Source organism: Canis lupus, chromosome 29 (assembly GCF_011100685.1).
Source record: "Canis lupus familiaris isolate Mischka breed German Shepherd chromosome 29, alternate assembly UU_Cfam_GSD_1.0, whole genome shotgun sequence".
NCBI classification, from domain to species: Eukaryota; Metazoa; Chordata; class Mammalia; order Carnivora; family Canidae; genus Canis; species Canis lupus.
Window position 1 is genome coordinate 26,881,684 of NC_049250.1, and position 19,712 is coordinate 26,901,395.

The 19,712-nt window shown below is 36.1% G+C and overlaps 1 protein-coding gene across 5 annotated transcripts in view; it reads left to right on the top strand.

Moving 5' to 3' along the window:
* Positions 1–348: 348 nt before the first annotated feature.
* Positions 349–19,712, top strand: part of ZC2HC1A (zinc finger C2HC-type containing 1A) — a 113,666-nt gene continuing 94,302 nt past the window's right edge. For 3 of the 5 annotated variants that reach the window (XR_005381112.1, XR_005381113.1, XM_038579574.1), the window contains exons 1-5: positions 349–449; positions 8,613–8,686; positions 10,850–10,966; positions 16,958–17,099; positions 18,689–18,837. Coding sequence is in view for 2 of the 5 variants with exons in the window: in XM_038579574.1 (XP_038435502.1) it covers positions 434–449; positions 8,613–8,686; positions 10,850–10,966; positions 16,958–17,099; positions 18,689–18,837 (498 nt within the window). In the remaining 3 variants the exon portion in view is untranslated. The remainder of the gene's footprint in view (positions 450–8,612; positions 8,687–10,849; positions 10,967–16,957; positions 17,100–18,688; positions 18,838–19,712) is intronic. The other 2 variants (XR_005381111.1, XM_038579573.1) reach the window with 1 other exon arrangement.

Sequence of the window (19,712 nt, forward strand, 5' to 3'; positions counted from 1 at the left end):
AGAGGGACACACGGGAAGACAGGACTGCACCGACCCACTGAGGGGCGGGGGAACGGCTGCCCACGGCGAGCTGAGCCACTCCAAGGGGGAAGGACAGGGCGTGAGGGAACGGGTCTGCGGTCAGGAAAACAAAGGCGGCGTCTGGCGACCGCACGCAACCTGAAGCGGTTTAGCCTTACCGGGGCGACGGCCGCGAGAGCTCCCAGACAGCGGTGCAGCGGCGGCAGGAGGCGCGCCCCCTCCCGGTGAGGCCCCGCCCCCCGAGGCCCCGCCCCCGAAGCCCCGCCCCTCAGCGTCGGGCCAATGGGAGCTCGGGATGTTAGCGGGTGGGAGGTGCGGCCGCGTTGCTACAGCCGGAGCTGGGCGGTGGCGGCGGCGGCGGCGGCGGCGGCGGCGGCGGGAGGGATCTCGCGGAGTCGGAGGCGGTGGCGCAATGGAGGGACTGGAAGGTGAGGCGGTGAAGGGGTGAGGGCCGGGCGGCTAGCGCGGGCGTGGGCAGCCCAGGGGGCCCGGGAGAGCGGGGCCGCGGAGGCGAGGGCTGGTCCGGAGCGGCGGACGCAGCCGCTCCCCCGCGGAGGCCCGGCCGGCCGCAGCCTTGCAGCCCCGACGCCGTGCGGCGCAGCGTCCCAGGCTGCCCGCCCCGGGCGCTCCTCCGCTGGGGTCTCCCACGCGCGCCGGAGACTCCCTTGGGCACCCGCCTGCGGGCCCCTTGCTGCCATCTTCTCGTCTTGCCTGACTCCTGAGCGCCCTTTCGGTGATCGCTGTCCGGCCAGATTTTATTTTCCTTGCAAATGGACCGTTCGTTAATGTCCATGGCCTCCCTCCTGGGCCAGCCTGTGTTTCCAGCCTCCAGCTCCTGACACCTCCCTTGGCCCGTTTCCCTAGGAAACCGTCTTTCTGTTTGTACCGCATCTTCGGTGGGAGGGATGCCAAGAGCATCTCCCAAGGAAGAGTCACCGGCCAGCTTTAGGAGCTGGGGACAATAGATTCACAGAAGGATTTGAGGGCTCCTTAATGAGGACTCTGTGAGGAAGAGCCGGCATGGAGTCCTTACCTTTGAGTTGATCCTTGTGCTGTAACCATGACTCCAGATTTTGCTTTGTTCTCTCTTCTTTCACTTCTCTCTTATTTTTGTCCGTTCTGTCCTCTGTACTATATAGCCTTTGCCTAAAAACAACAAAGGAAAGAAAACCGGCACGGGCAACCACAGTTTCAAGATTGTTTTTTCAAATTGTGGTCGGCCCTCCTGGTGGAAGAATAAGCTTGCAGAATTGAAAGATAGTATCGCCTTGATTTAGCTCTTCGCGCCGCCCCCCCCCCCCCCTCCTATTTTACATAGATTCAGGTGGAATTAAAAATAAACAGAGGTATGGAGCCCTGTTTATTTAGTGTTGTATGCCAGAGAGCAAATTATTTCAGGTTGTGTTATGAAGTGAAAAGTAATGACCGGTAAGTTTTTGCAGTTACCTAAGCATACCAACCCCCCCCCACCCCCCCACGCAAAGAAAAAAAGAAACAAAAAACCCAGATGTAACGATGAGTATGATCGTTTTTCAGGGTTTTACTCTCATAGTAAACAGCTTGAGAATGGTAGATAAGAGTTCTGATAATGTTCCATTTGTGGGCAGCTGCAGTATACTGTGAGGAGTGAAGGTCCGGAGTGAAGGCCTTGCCCATCTAATTTATTTCAGGGAGATTAAGTTTTCACGAAATAGGAATTGTAATGATCACCCTCCTTACTTTCAAGATACTATATTTTTTAAAATATTTTATTTATTTATTTATGAGAGACAGAGAGAGAGAGAGAGAGAGGCAGAGACACAGGCAGAGGGAGAAGCAGGCCCCATGCAGGAAGCCCGACTTGGGACTGGATCCCAGGTCTCCAGGATCATGCCCTGGGCAGAAGGCAGGTGCTAAACTGCTGAGCCACCCAGGGATCCCCCAAGATACTATTTTTTTTTTTTAGAAGACTCCAGGAGACACCTTTTGCTTTTAATAAACTTAAAAATACATGGTGGTCTTGTAGCATAGTGGGTAGGATCGTGGGTTCTGGAATTCTTGTGAAGTTATTGTAACACACAAAATGCTTCAAAACAACTTTTCTGCCGATTTTTATTTTATTTAACGTTTGTAATTAAAGCAAAGATCTTCATCTTTTTTTTTTTTTTTCACTTAGGTATGCCAAGCCCCTAAAATAGCCTGACACAGAGTAGGTACTTAATAAATATTTGTTGCTAGATGAATGACTGTGTCCATGATGGGCACCATTCTAGGTCCTGGAGACATAGCAAAAAATAAAAAGTCAAAGCCCTGCTGTCATTGAGTCTGTGTTTCAGTGAACCTTATATTTTAGCAGTACTATGACATTACTATTGAAATCTTACTAAGAATGCTTTTAAAATATAATGAATTATTTGAGTACTAGCATAATATTCAATTACATGGATTAAAAATACAGTATTCCGATGGAATATGATTATGTTATGAGAGGCATGTTTTATGTGCTCAGCTTATGATGTGTTTCGGTAAACCATACCTGCTCCTTACTTTTTGGGTTTGTTTTTGTTTTTGTTTTTTTTAACAAAATGAGTTACGATCATTAACTATAATGTGTTTAGTTCTAATTAGGTTAAAATATATGAAATTGTTTTTTTTTGTACAGCAAAACAATTGAATATTAGTAATTTCAAGTGGTTTAAACTAATTAAAGCTCTGAGAGTTTTTGTTGAAGTTAAAACAATTCCTCAGCTATAAAAGCTAGAGCTATTAACTACCAATCTACCTGAACTATGTCAAGATTAAATGATGATGTCACATATATAAAGCATTCAGCGAAGTGCCTCGACGTAGGAGGCCTCTTCAGTACTTGTTTATTGGATGGGTTTACTCATAGGAAATGTGTGAGGAACTTAGGAGTGACTCAGTTTAAGTAAAACAGCATGCTCAGAAGGGATTGTGGGCAATCACTAGTTGGCTTTAGTAGCAGGATAGACTGGAGAAAGAAGAGACTGGGAATACATATATGGGATGAGGATTTGAACGAGGGCACAAACAGTGGGAATTAAAAAGGGAGGATAGATTTAGAAGATATTTCTGAGATAGAGAGGTGAGATATGACTGTTGGATGTGAGAGAGGAAAAGGAATCAAAGATGAAGGCCTGTCTAGCTGTGACTAAGAGGTCATAATATTTTTAACCAAGAAGGAAGACCAAGTGTGGGAGAAGAGGCAATGAGTTTGGCTTTAGAAATGTGTTTGTACAGGTTGAGGACTATCTAGTAGAAACATCTCGTGGCTACTTGTGAATGTTTATGTAGAGTTTTGAGCTTAGTAGTCATAACATGTAAGTGACCGCAAGTGGATGCATTCACTTAGGAAAGTTGTATGTTATAAAATGAGGGAAAAAGCTTTGGGAGGAATTGATGCTTTAGGGTTGAGCAGGAAAGGAAATTGGAGTGGGAAGAAGTCTGTAAAGAGGTTTAAATATTATCAAGAAAGGAAAGTGGTAAGAAACTAATATTTATTGAGTAGTGAATATGTGCCAGAAAAAGCCTGTTGCATCAGGTATTACTGGAGGTATAAGTACTAACCAGCTCAAACCCTGCTTAGCTTCTGAGATCTGAAAAACTTGGGCTTAAGTGGGGAGAAATATCATTGAAGCCAAGAGAGAAAACACTTTAAAGATGGGAGAGATTGATCAGTAGTGCCTTATGCTATAGAAAGGTCCAGTAGGATGAATATTCAAAAGAGGACTTTGGATTTGACAATTATTATTACTATTATTATTATTATTATTATTATTATTTGAAAGTAATACCCTGAGATCATGTCATATGCTTTCCCAGCTGAGCCAGGCAGGTACCTCTGCATTTGGCAGTTAGATTCATGGTGGTTTCTCTCTTAAGAGTCTTAAGGTCTCCACTCTAAAAATCTCATTAAAGACACTTTCCCTGATCCTACCCACTTCCCAGACATGCTTACACATAACACTATGACTGACCTCTGTCTCCTTACTTTTCTGTATTTTTTCTACATTGTGCTTATCATCACCTGACATCTTCTATATTTTGTCTTTATTTTTTCCATGTTAGAAGAGTAGAAGCTCTGTAAGATCATCACTGTTTGCTTACCTCATAGAACAGTTCCTATCTCATGCTAGGTGCTCAACAAATACTTGTAGAATCAACAAATTGATTTATTTTAATGTAGTGTTTAGGCCTGATAAAGTTTGCCTGAGGTTCAGATAGGGAGAGAAAGGGAGGTAGAGGAGCTAGTCAGTAAATGTAAGCCAGTGTTTCGAAAAAAAAAATGTGCTTCAGGACATTGGTCCTAAATATCTCCTAGGGTCAGAAAGGCTCTCTGTTAGGGAAATAGTATACTAAATCTCTTTTCTTAAGACTAAGTAAATTCTGCTCTATAAAAACTCATCTAAAAAAAAAAAACTCATCTGTTTAATCTAGCATATGCCAACTATGTGACCTTGGAGCAAGGGATTTGAGGGTGATTGGTGAAAGTGGAAATGACTAGTCAGGTTCAGACTGAGTAGGAAGGGAAGTGAAACCAGGAATGAGTTATCAAGAAAATGCCAATCACTCTGAGATCAAGAAGGTGATTTGAAGAGAATTAGAAGGTAGAAGTGTGTGGTTAAAGAGGGCGTTTGGGTATTTTAAGAGTCTAGAGGGGGACCGTTTACTAAATTATTTTAACAGTCATTTTTGCTGAACTGGAGTGATGGACTGAAAAGGAATGGAGGGTGAAGGCTATATGTTGAGTGGGTGAGGTGTGAATGTTGAAATCTAGGATGAGCTTCAAGAGGAAAATCTTGTGAGATTAATTATTAGAGATTATAGACCTGAAAATTACTAGACTTTGAAAAGGATTGTTGGAAGAGAGTGGTATAACAGATGTTGTATCCTTCAAAAGGAAAGTTTGTTCTAAAGGTTAGATTCAGATGAGCAGTGACCAGTGGTGAAGAAATGGACATGTTACAAAGGCCAGAACAGTTCTTAATTTCTAAGATTTCTTTTCTTTTGAAAACGTTCTTTCCTATTTCTTGAATTTTAGAATGGCATAACTATTTAAATAGCATATTATTTTACATCTATATGTGATATATATAGGTGTATATATATATTTAATAGTATTACATAAAGATACCATTTCAAGTCTTATGGTGCAGGTTTTGAAGGTGCTAAATGGAGTAATGCATAACAGAATCAACATTGTGTGGGAGATAAATTTCATAAGGAGAAGTTAGCTTCTTGAGAGTTTTCGAATATTAGAGTACTTTATTTACTTGATTTTGTCCATTTATTTGAGTGCTTCTTTCAACAGTGTTTTTTCTCTGCTACATTAGTCACCACCCCTCTGCGTATTATCTCTACTATATTTTTATAAGCCTCAAAATTTGCTAGCTTTTGCCACACAGAAGAGATTAGTGGAGTTTGCTTGCATCCGCTGGATAGTAGTATTTTCTTATTTCATTGGTTCTAAAGCATTTTCATTTATAACATCTCAGATGATCGCTTACATTTTAAGGTAGATTGAGCAGATAATATCCTCATTAAACAAATGTTAAACTGAGGTTATTTATATGATCAGTCATACATTTTCTTCTAAGTCATGTAGTGAAGATTCTTCCAACAAGGAGAGGGGCATCATGTTCTTTGCTCTAGTTCCTTATCCTTAGTTCTGTATGTAGACAAATGGAAGTGGTTTTTCTCAACATTCTACATGCTACCTGAAGCATTCATTCCACCATCTGCAGTTTAATCATCCTTAAATATGAGCAAATTTTTGTTTAATTTAATACCATTAAAAGAGATGTGTTACTATCCATGAACTTGTTTTAAGGTAGATTTTAGTAAGTAAATATAGTATATTTATTATAATTTATTAGAGATAAAGGGGACCATATAGGCCTTTTAACCTAACTTCCTTCCAAATTTTATATAAGAGGAAGCTGAACCTTAGTAAGGTTGAATATTTTGCCCAGGGAGTCATAATTCTGTGTGATAGAGTTGAGACTTATCAGACAAATTCCAGTGCCTTTTTTGCTCTCATGTCTTTTAATGAATACCATTACAACAAAATGTGGCTTTGTGACTCTGAACCTAAGCTGCTTATCATGCATGACCTGTTGGTACAGGGGGGTGTTGATGCTGGCATGCATGTGCATGTTATATTTTGTGAATTATAGGGCTATGCTGTATAACCAGATAATATAAGAGGGAGAAAATTATACATTTATATCTTTATTTATTTTGAATAAAGCAATGGCTTACTTTTTTTCTTTTTTGAGATAATTATTCTTCAGTACTCTCTCTTTAATGCTGTTTTTTCATTTTTTCTACCTTTTAGTAATAAGGATTTCCTTTTCCTTTAAAGACAATTGGAACATATTTGATAACTTGTAGGAATTAATGCCAGGAATTACATTTTATTATATGCTGGTATTGTAGTTGCTATAACATTAAAAATGGGGAATAATTTGGTTCTTAGATATAGTGAAGAAGTAAATTATGTAGACTGTTCGCTTTATAAGAATAATGATTGTGTTATTCTGCCCTTGTGTTACTATTACTTTATATGTGCTTGGCAAGTGGTAAGTGCCCAACTAGGTACTCACATTATTTTATGGGTTGAAAATATTTTTCTCAATAGTGAATTTTTATAAAATTTTGCTTTGTCATTTATTTAACTGAAATATACTTTTAAGTGAGTAAAATAGGTAATACTTTTTAACATTCTGTACTGATGAATTTTTAAATCATTGCTTAGAATTTAAGGGAATATAGGAAAGCTATAAATAAGCAAACTTAATAGATGATGTATCATGTGGTATCACTTTGACCATCATGAAGACATTCTTTTTTTTTATAAATTTATTTTTTATTGGTGTTCAATTTGCCAACATATAGAATAACACCCAGTCATCCCATCAAGTGCCCCCCCTCAGTGCCCGTCACCCAATCATCCCCACCCCCCGCCCACCTCCCTTTCTACCACCCCTAGTTCGTTTCCCAGAGTTAGGAGTCTCTCATGTTCTGTCTCCCTTTCTGATATTTCCCACTCATTTTTCTCATGAAGACATTCTTATCTTAATGTACATAACAGACTATCCAGCAACTGCCTCAACTTTTTAGATAGTACAATTAAGTCTGTAAATGAGGTTGCTCTCCTTAAGTAACCTACCCTCTGGTATTGGAGAAGAACAAATCAGGGAAATCTTAGCTTTGCTTTGTAGTATTCACTGCGTAATTGCCACTGTAGAGACATTGCTTCCATCTAAGATGACAGATAGTCACTATCATTAAAAGAGGGTAGTGGAGTATTAAGAGAATGAGAGAACAAAACAGTTTTTCTGTTACTGTTTGATTGTATTCCCACCCATGTCTATTTTGATTCTTGAACTCACTAAACACTTTGGGACAAATTATTTGAAGTTGTAATTGTACTTTTCTCATGAGTTTCTTTAGATTATTATTAATTTTTTTAAAAGATTTTGTTTATTCATTCATGAGAATACACAGAGAGGGGAGAGAGAGAGGCAGAGACACAGGCAGAGGGAGAAGCAGGCTCCCTGCAGGGAGCCCCACCTGGGACTCGATCCTGGGGTCTCCAGGATCACGCCCTGAGCTGTAGGTGGCGCTAAACCGCTGAGCCACCTGGGCTGCCCCTTTAGATTATTTCTAAAACAAAGTGGCTTTCTATTTGTCTTTCATGTGATAAAGGAATTTTAACAGTAAAATATTCAGCAGAAAATATGTTTAAGGTATAGGTTCAAATATCATTTTTAGAAAATTACAGGTATGGAAATTTTATCTTTTTTTGATAATTGGCTAGATAATAAAATGACAAAATGACTCAGCTATGTAGAATTCTGAAGAATGTAGTTGTTTCTTTTAAAGCAATTTAGTTACAAAATGTGTTGTATGAAAATATGTAACAGATTTTTAAGTTTTGATTAAGTTTCACCTACTTGTCCCTTATTTAATGCACTATGCCACAGGACAGAATATATTACTTTGCCAGTCCATTAAATCTTCATATAATATTATCTGTATAAAATAATAAACAATTCACGTAATAAAGGTAGCAAGCCTAGTAACGAGGCGATTTTTTCTTTAAAGCGTTCTACTTCCTATTGTCTGTTTTTAAACAGAAAATGATTCTTTTTATCCTAGACTCCCTAGATCATCTCAGGAAGCCACCTCACTGATCACCAATGCTGTATCTTAATGCTTTGAAGATTAATAATATACAATATTAACATTAAGGTAAACTTGGTGTTTAAGGTTTGGTAATTTAAGGTAGAGAGAAGTTGTAAATTTAGAGAATATAATAAATTAGTTTGGTTAAAATGAAAGAAAACAAAATATTCCCAACAATATTAGTTTGGTGATTCTTAAATCATGACTTGAGTATTTGGCATGGCCTTTTTGACCCCTGATAAATCTAAGTCTTGTGCCTATTTTAATCAGTAATATTGCTTATTCCAAAATTAAACAAGACATTTTCCACAAGAACTGACAACTTATATATGATGATATTAAAATTTGGAAGTTTTACAATTTAAGCAAAGAATTATTGATTAAATTCTCTTCTGTTTTAGAAAATGGAAGTGTCCAAGTGGGAGAATTGTTACCTTGCAAGATATGTGGAAGAACATTCTTTCCAGTGGCGTTAGTGAGTACCTTTTTCCTTTGGATTATAGTAGATCTGTAATTGTTCAATGTTTTAGGACAACTCTTATGGAAAGAACCTCTGTGGAATTACTTAAAGAGATACTGGCCAGTGTTCTTTTTTTTTTTTTTTTCCAGTGTTCTTTTTCAAGAGTTATCAGTTCCAGCTGTGTTTCTAGAGTGGTCTCTTCAGAGTTAGATTGGTCTTCAACTACTCTGCTAAAGTGTTTCTCTGTGGGAATATTAACAAAAACAAAACAAAAACTCAAAAATACATAATAATGTTTAAAGATAAGGAATGATTCGATGTCTAGAATTTGCTTTCAAGTACTTTGGAGGAAAAAAGCTGGTATAGATGACAGGATTGCTAGATTGTTGATAATCGTATTGATGAATAAATGGGACATTATTCTCTTAATTCTTATGTATATTTGAAATACTCTGAAGAAAAATTCTTTTCAATTGAAAGTGTACCTAAAATATATTATGCATTTTCTGGATGCTTTCATTTAGTAACACAAATAGAAGCACTTTTATTGATTTTAATATAAAATCGCCAACTAACTAGAGAATAAAGGGAAAAATGCATATGTATCTAAAATATTTTATGTTTTCTTTAAATATAAATATACATTTATTAATATTTTGTTGTAGAATAAAGACTTTTCTTTGAATATGAATTTGTTCGTTAGAGTTCTGCTACAATCTGGAATGTGTGTTACTATTTCTAGTTTGCTTCTTTAAAGCAAAGCAAGGATTTAATGATCTAAAGTGTCTATCGGACTATGGACTCCTTTTAAATAATGACAGCTTTTTTCATTTGTCCTTTAAAAACATCTTGCCTACACATAACTCAGTGATTTTTTTTTATTGTTTTTGTATCAACTCATTGTTTTTCAAACCATTTTCAAAGCATTCCACTCAGTTTACATAGGAAAGAAAATGCCTTCTTCTGCCCTTATTTATTTAATATTTAATCAAATAATGTAATCATTATACAACTACAGCTTATATAATACATCAGATTTGGGAACAAGCACTACATAGTTTTGATACATATAACTCAGTGTAAGAACAGACATCTATTAGAAAGTTGCCTATTAAAAAAAAAAAAAAGAAAGTTGCCTATTAGCCACACTTAATTTTTTTCATATTGACGAGGTTTTTTATAGATATAATTTTAGTGCTTGTTTGTTAAAATGAAAACTAATAACATATGTAAAACAATTGATTTCTAATTGTGTATTGAAAATATACGAAATTCTATGATATCAAACCAACCAGTTTTGAGGTTTCCTCTTTTCTTAGATAAAATTTAACAGTTCTAGCTTGTTCAGCGTTTATCAAAATACAAAAGAAAAAAGATGCACATAGTGCACTGATGTCATCCATTAACATGTTTTATTTGGGGGAGGGAGAATGATTATTTATCCAATAGGCTAATTGGAGATCAGTTATGAGTGTCCACGGTAATGTCCTTAAAATGAATACATGAATGATTGATTGAATGAATGAGTTTGCAGCCATATTTAAAAAACCTATAGAAGTGGAATGCTAGATAGTTCAAGAAAAATCAGGCTTAAAGGAAGGTAGAAAACTTGTTCCAGAAGAGAATAAAGTGGTGATTTGTGGAGGAAAGACACAAATCTGACATGCCCAATTATTTGGTTAATGTTATGTTAACATACTACTGTTATGGTAATAACTTTAGTAAACAAGCCTATTACTATTGTGTTGACTTTTGTAATCCTCACACGAATGTAGTCTCTGTTTACATTCTTTTTCCAGTATCTGTTTTCATGTATTTAGTGATGACGAGAACTCTTTTTTTTTTTTTTTTTTCACTTAACTAGCTTTGACTTGGTTATATTATTTTCCTTATTCTTACTAGTGTGAAAACTAGAATGTTCAATAATTCTTAATTAAATTTTGGAAGAGTATTTATCTTTCTTATTATATATAGAATTCATACTTCCTTGAGAAAGATAACTTATAGCATGCATTATATATACTTTTTAACGATTTTAGTTAAAGCACAATATGCCTTATTTAAGTATTATTATTTCATCTTCCAGTTTTTAAATTGGCTCAAATGACAATGTGAAGTTTTGTAGAATACCCTTCTGTAGAAAAGAAAATGATATATTGCATTTCTTTATCTTAACAGAAAAAACATGGACCCATTTGCCAGAAAACTGCCACTAAAAAACGTAAGACTTTTGATTCAAGCAGACAAAGAGCTGAAGGAACTGATATCCCAACAGTAAAGCCTCTTAAACCTAGGGTAATTACGTAGTTTTTTTAATAGTATGAACTTTGCTGCTGTGTATATTGAAAACAATTATAATTATGTGTTGTGATAAGATTGAAGAATAATGAGAATTCTGCTTCATGTTTTCAGTTTAGAAATGATCAGAGGGCAGCCCGGGTGGCTCAGTGGTTTAGTGCCACCTTTGGTCTAGGGCGTGATCCTGGAGACCCGGGACTGAGTCCCGCATCGGGCTCCCTGCATGGAGCCTGCTTCTCCCTCTGCCTGTGTCTCTGACCACCCCCCCCCCCCCCCGCCGTGTGTCTTTCATGCATAAATAAATAAAATCTTTAAAAAAAAAAAAAGAAATGATGAGAAACTTGTTTATTTTAAACTTCTGCAAAGGAGAAACCAAGCTACTGTCTCACAGCCTATTACAGTGAGGTTTTTGTGGCATTGGAGAGCCAATTGCTTAGCTATAGGCTAGAAATAATTAAAAAGTCCTCACATATTCGTCCTAAGTCATTGTTAATTATTCAGACATAATTTAAGTGCAGTTTAAGCTCTTAGTAGTATAGTCTCTGTATACAAAGGAAAGCTATAATTTACAGATATCCTTGCATAATAGATATTGATTATCTTGATTGATTATCAGTAATTGTGATCTTATGCTTTGTGGGGAAGTTTGATCAGTTACCCAGCTGTCCATGTATAGCCATTCTCAGTTTATTTTCTTTGAAGGCAGTGAATAGTGAATCTCCTTTAATAATCTCTCCTTAATACTACCTCTGATATGTTATGGTGCTAAGAATAATGCACATACATACTTTGTTGGACATAGTTTTAAAGAGTTAGTTCAGTAAAATAGTCAAAATTTGAGTACCTCACTGAATACGTTTTTGAAATAAAACCCTGCTTCAGCGATAATAACTTCTCCCAGTGCTACCAGAAAACATTTCCCTATGGGGCAGTTAATTTTATTAATAAAATCATTTTATAATAGGAAAGTCGAATGTTCATCTTTTCTAGTCTATGACTGTTTAAGTGAGGGATGGTAAAATTTGAATAATGTACATAAACCATTATTTGTTATTTTTCTTAGTATACCTGCCAGACATACGATTATATTGGCTTCTATCAGCTAAGAGATGAACTACTGAAATTTGTAGAGACAGTATAATATAGTGGGTATGAAAACAAAAACTGGCTCAAGAGTCAGACTTGCCTGGATTTAACCCTTGCTCTGTTACTTACCATGTTGTGTTGGGTTAAGTTACTTAATCTATACATCTCTTTATCTGTAAAATGGTGATAGTAAGGGTAGTATCTATCTCTCGTATAGGGTTCTTAGGAGGATTACATTGAGTTTATCCATGGTGATCTCTCAATAAAAAATATCCTATTTTTGTTAAAGATTTATTTAATTATTGGAGGGAGAGCATGTGCAAGTGGGGATTAGGAGCAGGAGAGAGAGAATCTCAGGCATACTCTGTGCTGAGTGTAGAGCATGATGTGAGGCTTGATCCCATAATCCTGAGGTCATGACCTGAGCTGAAATTAGCAGTTGGATGCTTACTGAACCATCCAGGTGCCCCATGCTATTTCTTTTTAAGGGAGAAGGGTTCCAATAGTGAAAAAATTAATCTTCAGTTAAAAGCAGAGTAAAAACCATTGCTTACATTAAGGAGTTTAATTTCTTGGTACTTAAGAAGTGTGGTTCATTGAACAGTAATATCAGCACTATTTGGGAACTCATTAGAAATGCAGAATCTCAGATCCCACCCAGAAATACTGAATTAGAATTTGCATTTTAACAAAATCCTTGAGCGAGTCAAATGCACATTAAAATTTATAAAGGGGCAGCCCCGGTGCCACCTTCTGCCCAGGACTTGATCCTGGAAACCAGGGATCGAGTCCAGGAGCTGCAATGAGCCTAGCTGAAATTAGACAAAGACCAGGAAGGAGAAAGTAGAGAGAAAAGGCACAGAGAGTTGAAGGGACCTAATGGCAGAAGCTCTCTAAAAGCACTACTGAAAACAAAATACTCTTTTTGAAGGTAAGGGGCCTGTCTAAAGGGCTAGGTCCTTTTTTTCTTTTTTCTTTCTTTTTTTTTTTTTTTGAAATGGTTAGTGTGGTTACTGAAGAAAGCATGGCTGGCAGCAGTAGCCTTCCTGGACCCACACTGTTTAGAGAAGCATGAAAGATGTGTCTGCTTTATAATCACAGAGAGACCTATTTTCTTCTGTATCTGGTACAATAGAGAAGTGACCTAGCTGTGGGTTTGTGTAGCTTGGAAGGGGATTGTGGACCTCTCCTCCCCAGAACCTCTTGTAAATAGCTGCACCAGGAAAATCTAACTCATTCAATGATGAGGAATAAAAAACCATTAACTTAGCTTTGACACGAGGGTGCTGTGAGAAGAAGGGAGGATGAGAGCAGGAAAACTTACCAGTAGATGAGTTATATTCATGGAACAGGTGAATGTTATGATCAGACCTTTCACCATAAAATAAGAAACTTTATTTTTTTTAAAGATTTTATTTATTTATTCATGAGAGACACACAGAGAGGCAGAGACATAGGCAGAGGGAGAAGCAGGCTCCTCACAGAGAGCCTGATGCGGGACTTGATCCTGGAACCCCCGGGATCACACTCTGAGCTCAACCGCTGAGGCACCTAGGCATCCCAAATTAGAAACTTTAAAGAGTCAGTCATATTCGACATCTAAATTTGCTTGTATTTAGTTAAGATTTTGTATCTATATTCGTGAGAGAGGTAAGTTTGTAATTTTTCTTTTTATCAAACTTCTGTTGCTCTCCTGAGAGCAGTTAGGAAGTTGTTCTCTTGGTTTTTCTTAATTATTTGAAAGAGTTTTTAAAAGATTGATGCTATTTCTTCCTTACTTAAATGTCTGCAACAATTCAACAGTAAAGGCAACTGGGCCAGGAGTTTTCTTTAGGTTTTTAAAAAACAGATTCACTAAAAAAACAAAAACAAAAACAAAACCTTTAGGACTGTTGTGGTTTTCTGTTTCTTTGATACCTGTTTAGTGGTGTTTATCAAGGATATTGTCCACTTAATGTTGTTAAATTCATTAGCATAAAGGTCCATTATAGTATCTTCTTTTTCTTTTTCAAGATTTTATTTATCTATTTGACAGAGAGAGATAGCACAAGCAGGGGGAGCCGCAGGCTGAAGGAGAAGAAGCTGCAGACTCCTCACAAAGCAGGGAGCCCTATGTAGGGCTCGATCCCAGGAGCCCAAAATTGTGACCTGAGCTGAAGGCAGACTTTTTTCTTTTTTTTTAATTTATTTATTCATGAGAGACACAGAGAGAGAGAGAGAGAGAAAGGCAGAGGCACAGGCAGAGGGAGAAGCAGGCTCCATGCAGGGAGCCTGATGTGGGACTCAATCCTGGATCTCCAGAATCACGCCCTGGGCTGAAGGTGGCACTAAACCACTGAGCTACCTGGGCTGTCCTGAAGGCAGACATTTTAACCAACTGAGCCATCCAGGCATCCTATTAGTATCTTCTTTTTTTCTTCATGTTTATAAGAACCATATCGTGTACTATTTTGCATCCCTTGGTATTTTGTGTTTTCTTTTTCCCCACTTATTAATCTTCCCTTATTAGTGTTTTTAAAGAACCATCTTTTGACTTTGCTGGTTCAATGTAGATTCTTGATTTTAAAAATAACATAAAAGGATAGTTGAGTATTTCAATAATATGACAAAATAAATGTATTATAGCACAGGAGCCATCATTATGCATTGTGGAAAGACACTTAGAGGTAGGTAGCCATTAAAGACAGGAATAAGGTTAAGCTCCAACCGACATAGTAATTGCTATACATACAGTTAGATAGTAGATGCATAGGGATTGGAAAAGAGAAGCTAAAAGTATGATTATTAGGAGATGATTTACCTGGGAAACCCAAGAGAATCAACTGATAAGTTATTACAAAGAGTAAGAGAAGCCACGGAAGTAATGAGATATAATGGTAATATACAGAAATTACTAGGTTTCATATTTCAATAGACTCCTTGAAACATAAAAAAAGAAAGACTTCTTTATAAAAGAACAGTACAAAATAAAAATTATTTAGGAATAAACCTTTTAAAGGTATAAGACTTCCACAAAGAATACATAAAAAAACCTGAAATACACAAACACTTCTTCAAATGGATATATTTGGATAGGTAGATTCAACAGAATAAAGATATTAAGTTCCTTAAGTTGTTTATAAATGTATAAGTTTTCCAGTTAAAAGATAGTTTAAAAAAACTAGACAAGCTGATTCTAAAGTTCTTATGGGAAAAAATCTACTTGCAGGAATAACCAGAAAAGATTGAAAAAGAAGCAGCTTAAAGTACTGTTATCCTATCAGATATTAAAATGTTATTATAGGGGGACCCTGGGTGGCGCAGTGGTTTAGCGCCTGCCTTTGGCCCAGGGCGCGATCCTGGAGACCCGGGATCGAATCCCACGTCGGGCTCCCGGTGCATGGAGCCTGCTTCTCCCTCTGCCTATGTCTCTGTCTCTCTCTCTCTCTCTCTGTGTGTGTAAAATAAAAAAAAAAATTAAAAAAAAAAAATAAAAAATAAAAAAAAATAAAAAAAAAATAAAATGTTATTATAAAGTCTCAATATGTAAAACACTGTTACCGATAAAAGGATGGTCAGAACAGTGGAACAGAAGAGAAAGTTCAGAAATAGGCCCAAATACAAAAGAGAATATGATAAAGTTGTTACCAGTTCAGTGGGGGGCAAAGTCAATAAAGGATGTTGAGGCAGCTGCATAGCCATGTTAAAAACAAAAAATAAAGTTGAGTCTATATGTCACACTATGTCTCATGATAAATTCCAAATCTATAAAAGATTTAAAATTTTAAAATGAAATCATGAACAACATTCTACGGGGGGAAACATGGGAAAATTTCATTTTACCTTGGTGTGAGGTTGGGCCTTGCTAACAGTGACTACAGATCTGGAGACCGTAAAAGGAACAAGTAAATTAAACTATATTTTAAAAATAATTCTTAATATCAGAAGATCCTTAGACAAGATCAGAAGATAGTCATATTGTAGGGTAGGGCTGAGGCTAGTCTCTTATAAAGACTTAGGTAGAAATTGTTTTTTTTTTTTTTTTTTTAAGATTTTATTTTATTTGAGAATGGGAGCAAGAGAGCACAAATAGGGGATATGGGCAGAGAGAGAGCAAAAATAGACTTCTCACTGAGCAGGGAACCTGATGCAGGGCTTGATCCCAGGACCCTGAGCCAAAGGCAGATGCTTAACTAACTGAGCCACCCAGGTGCCCATAACTTAGAAATTGTTAAAAATAAGACCAGTAACGGGGATCCCTGGGTGGCGCAGCGGTTTGGCGCCTGCCTTTGGCCCAGGGCGCGATCCTGGAGACCCGGGATCAAATCCCACATCGGGCTCCCGGTGCATGGAGCCTGCTTCTCCCTCTGCCTATGTCTCTGCCTCTCTCTCTCTCTCTCTGTGACTATCATAAATAAATAAAAATTAAAAAAAAAAAATAAGACCAGTAACCCAACAGGTAAGTTGACCAAGCACATAAACAGTTCACAAAAAAGGCATTGCACATGATTCTTAATGATATAAAAAGATGCTCAACTCACTCATTATAAAGAAAAGCCAGATAAAACCAGAGAGAATAATTTTTCACCTGTCCAGTCAATTAAAAAAACAAAAGTTTTTTTACATACTCTCTGTTGGAGAAAGTGTGGTAATATAGGGAAATTACACTGTTAGTGGGAGCTTAAATGGATGCAACCCCTAAGAAGTTAATTTAGCAGTGTTTATTATAATTACAATTGCAATTTAAAAATCTCATATAATTACATGAAGTTTTTTTTTTTTTAATTAAAAATTTAGGAAGAAAATAATTTAAGCACTCCTAATAAGAAAACATTTGAAACAATATAGCATTTCCTCAAGTTTTATTTCAATTAGTTTTTTTAAAAAATGTTTTGAAATGGGTTTCTCTTTATTTGTACATAGCCTGAACCACCAAAGAAACCATCTAATTGGAGAAGAAAACATGAAGAATTCATTGCTACCATAAGAGCAGCTAAAGGCCTTGATCAGGCACTTAAAGAGGGTGGAAAACTTCCTCCTCCTCCTCCACCCTCTTATGATCCTGGTATGTGGAATATTGTAGACAGAAATCTTCATATGAAGAGAAAATATTGATGGAATTTTTATAAATTTTAAGTTGTTACTAAGAGTTAATTTATAATAACGGAACCTGCTGAAACATAATCTTTAAAAATTGAGCTATAAAATAATGGTGATAATTCAGGCATTTAGGCTTATAAAGACAACATAAGACATAAAGGCTTATGTTGGTGTTGAACATAGAAATATGATCTTTTTATCTCAATACTCATTTAAACATAAATCATTAAAATATCATTTGAAAAATTATTGTTAGTAATTATCAAATGTTAATATCCCAGGAAATATTTGAGGATGTGCATTATCATTTGAAATGTAGTCATTTGGTAAGATTCAGATTGTTATGTTGCCTAGTTCTTTGGTATCTTCTCATCTGGGAAAGAAAAAAATCATAATACTGTTTCTAAAAGGTACATATTCATGTGGGGAAAACACCATATAGATTGGTTTACCTAAATTATGCTTTAAATTCATATGTTACTATATTTTCTTTATTAGGTAGATAAGAGTTGCTTGTTATCAAAAGCAAGGCAAAATGCTGGCAAACCTATATAAGATATTGAGATACTGAAAGATTTAAAATTGCACAATTGACACTTTGACATTGGCTATTAGAATAGCCTAGAGAGGTAGTTATTTTAATATAACAAGTTAGCTGCATGAAAATTGTGTTACTATTCTTGATTGAGATTTATTTCTTAGTAAAGGGAAGTTCTTATAAAATAGGGTGATGAAAAACGTAGCATAAGGACTATAGTCAATAATGTAAATACATTATATGGTGACATGGTAACTAAGGTGGTGTGGTTTTAATAACAGAATTGTGGAATCACCATGTTGTACACCTAAAACTAATGTAACATTGTATGTTAGCTATACTTCAATAATAATTTTTTTTTAAAAAAGAAGTCCTTTAGAAAATTTAGATATGATCATTTTTAACACTTTATCATAGTGGAGAGGCTGACAAACTATTTCTATAAAGGCCCAGATAGTAAGTATCTTAGCTAATGAGGTATATTTTTATCTCTTCCATCTGTTGAGACTTCTAAGAGAAAATACAACTGTATAAAATTGATTAAACTATTTGACAGTTTTCCCCTAATTAAAATAAAAGATTTTAACAGATGAGTCTAAATTTTAAATTTTATTTTTAATGTAATGTGATTTTACTGCTTAGCTTAGTCTACAGTATAAAAATATGTAGATATGGTAAAAAACATATGGTACAGTATAAAGGCATTTAAGAAAGCTTGTTTTTCTTCTATTTATTTATTCTTTTGTACTAAAGATCTATCTTTTGGGGTTCTTTTCCCCCTCAAATTTGATTCTAAGCTGGGAAAAAATTAGAATTTATCATATACCAACAGACGTTTTTCTTGAACGTCTTTATTAAGTTTAGTAGTCAGATTCGGTGGTTATAAGGAAATGACAAGTTTTGTTTATCAAATGTTATTACTTTGTTAGTATCTTGAAATATGTTCATAAAAACTTAAAATTCTTTATGTTTCACTTCAAGAATTATGTTATTAATCTTTCTTTTTTCTGTTTTAGATTATATTCAGTGTCCATATTGCCAGAGGAGATTTAATGAAAATGCAGCTGATAGACATATTAACTTCTGTAAAGAACAGGCAGCACGTATTAGTAATAAAGGCAAATTTTCTACTGACACCAAAGGAAAGGCATCTTCTCGGACACAGGTGAAATGCTCAATTATTTCTACAAATAAATGAGAAAATGACTCTTTGAGGTTCACAATTTTTTGCTTATGCTTTCCAGAACATTCAGTTGCAGTTTTCTTACCTGCTAAAATTTTTATATTACTGTTCAGGGATTTGGTAAGAAATTTCAATGTTTAATTGAGAACAAATATTTAAGACTATTAATTTTGAATGGACTTATTTAGTAGAGTCTTCAAAATATTGCATGTGGAAAAAGGTATTAGAAAAATATAAGAAAACTAGTTAAAAAGTAGTGGTACTAGTAATAGTAGTACTAGTTAAAAAGTAACCTGAAGCAGATTCAGAGGACAAGGGTTTAGAAGAGTGAGAAAATGACAGTAAAAATCCACATTTGAAAATCATGTGAATACTGAATGTTTCCAAACACCCGAGAGAGTGAAATGCTGGGGTCAAGTCCAACTACTATTTATGAACTTTTAGGCAAGTAACAATTCATGTAAGAGAGCTTTTATTCCTTTATTTGTGAAGTAATCTATATGATTTTTGTGAGAAGCAAATGAGATGGTCTATGTGAAAACACTTCAAGAGCCGTAAACCATATAAGGATTTTGTTAGATGAAATTTATACAGTACTGTTGTTTTTCATTAAGCATACTGTGACACAAAAGCTTTCATAATGTCATACCCTTTTTAAATGGATTTATTTATTTCAAAGAGAGGAGAGAAAACATGAGTGGGAGGGGAAGAGGGAGAGAGAAAGAGACTCTCAAGCAGAGAGTTTCAGAGGACTCTTGAGTGCGGAGTCTGAGATACAGGGTTCCATCTCAGGATCCTGAGATCACAACCCTGAGATCATGACCTGATCCCAAACCAAGAGTCAGACACTTAACCAA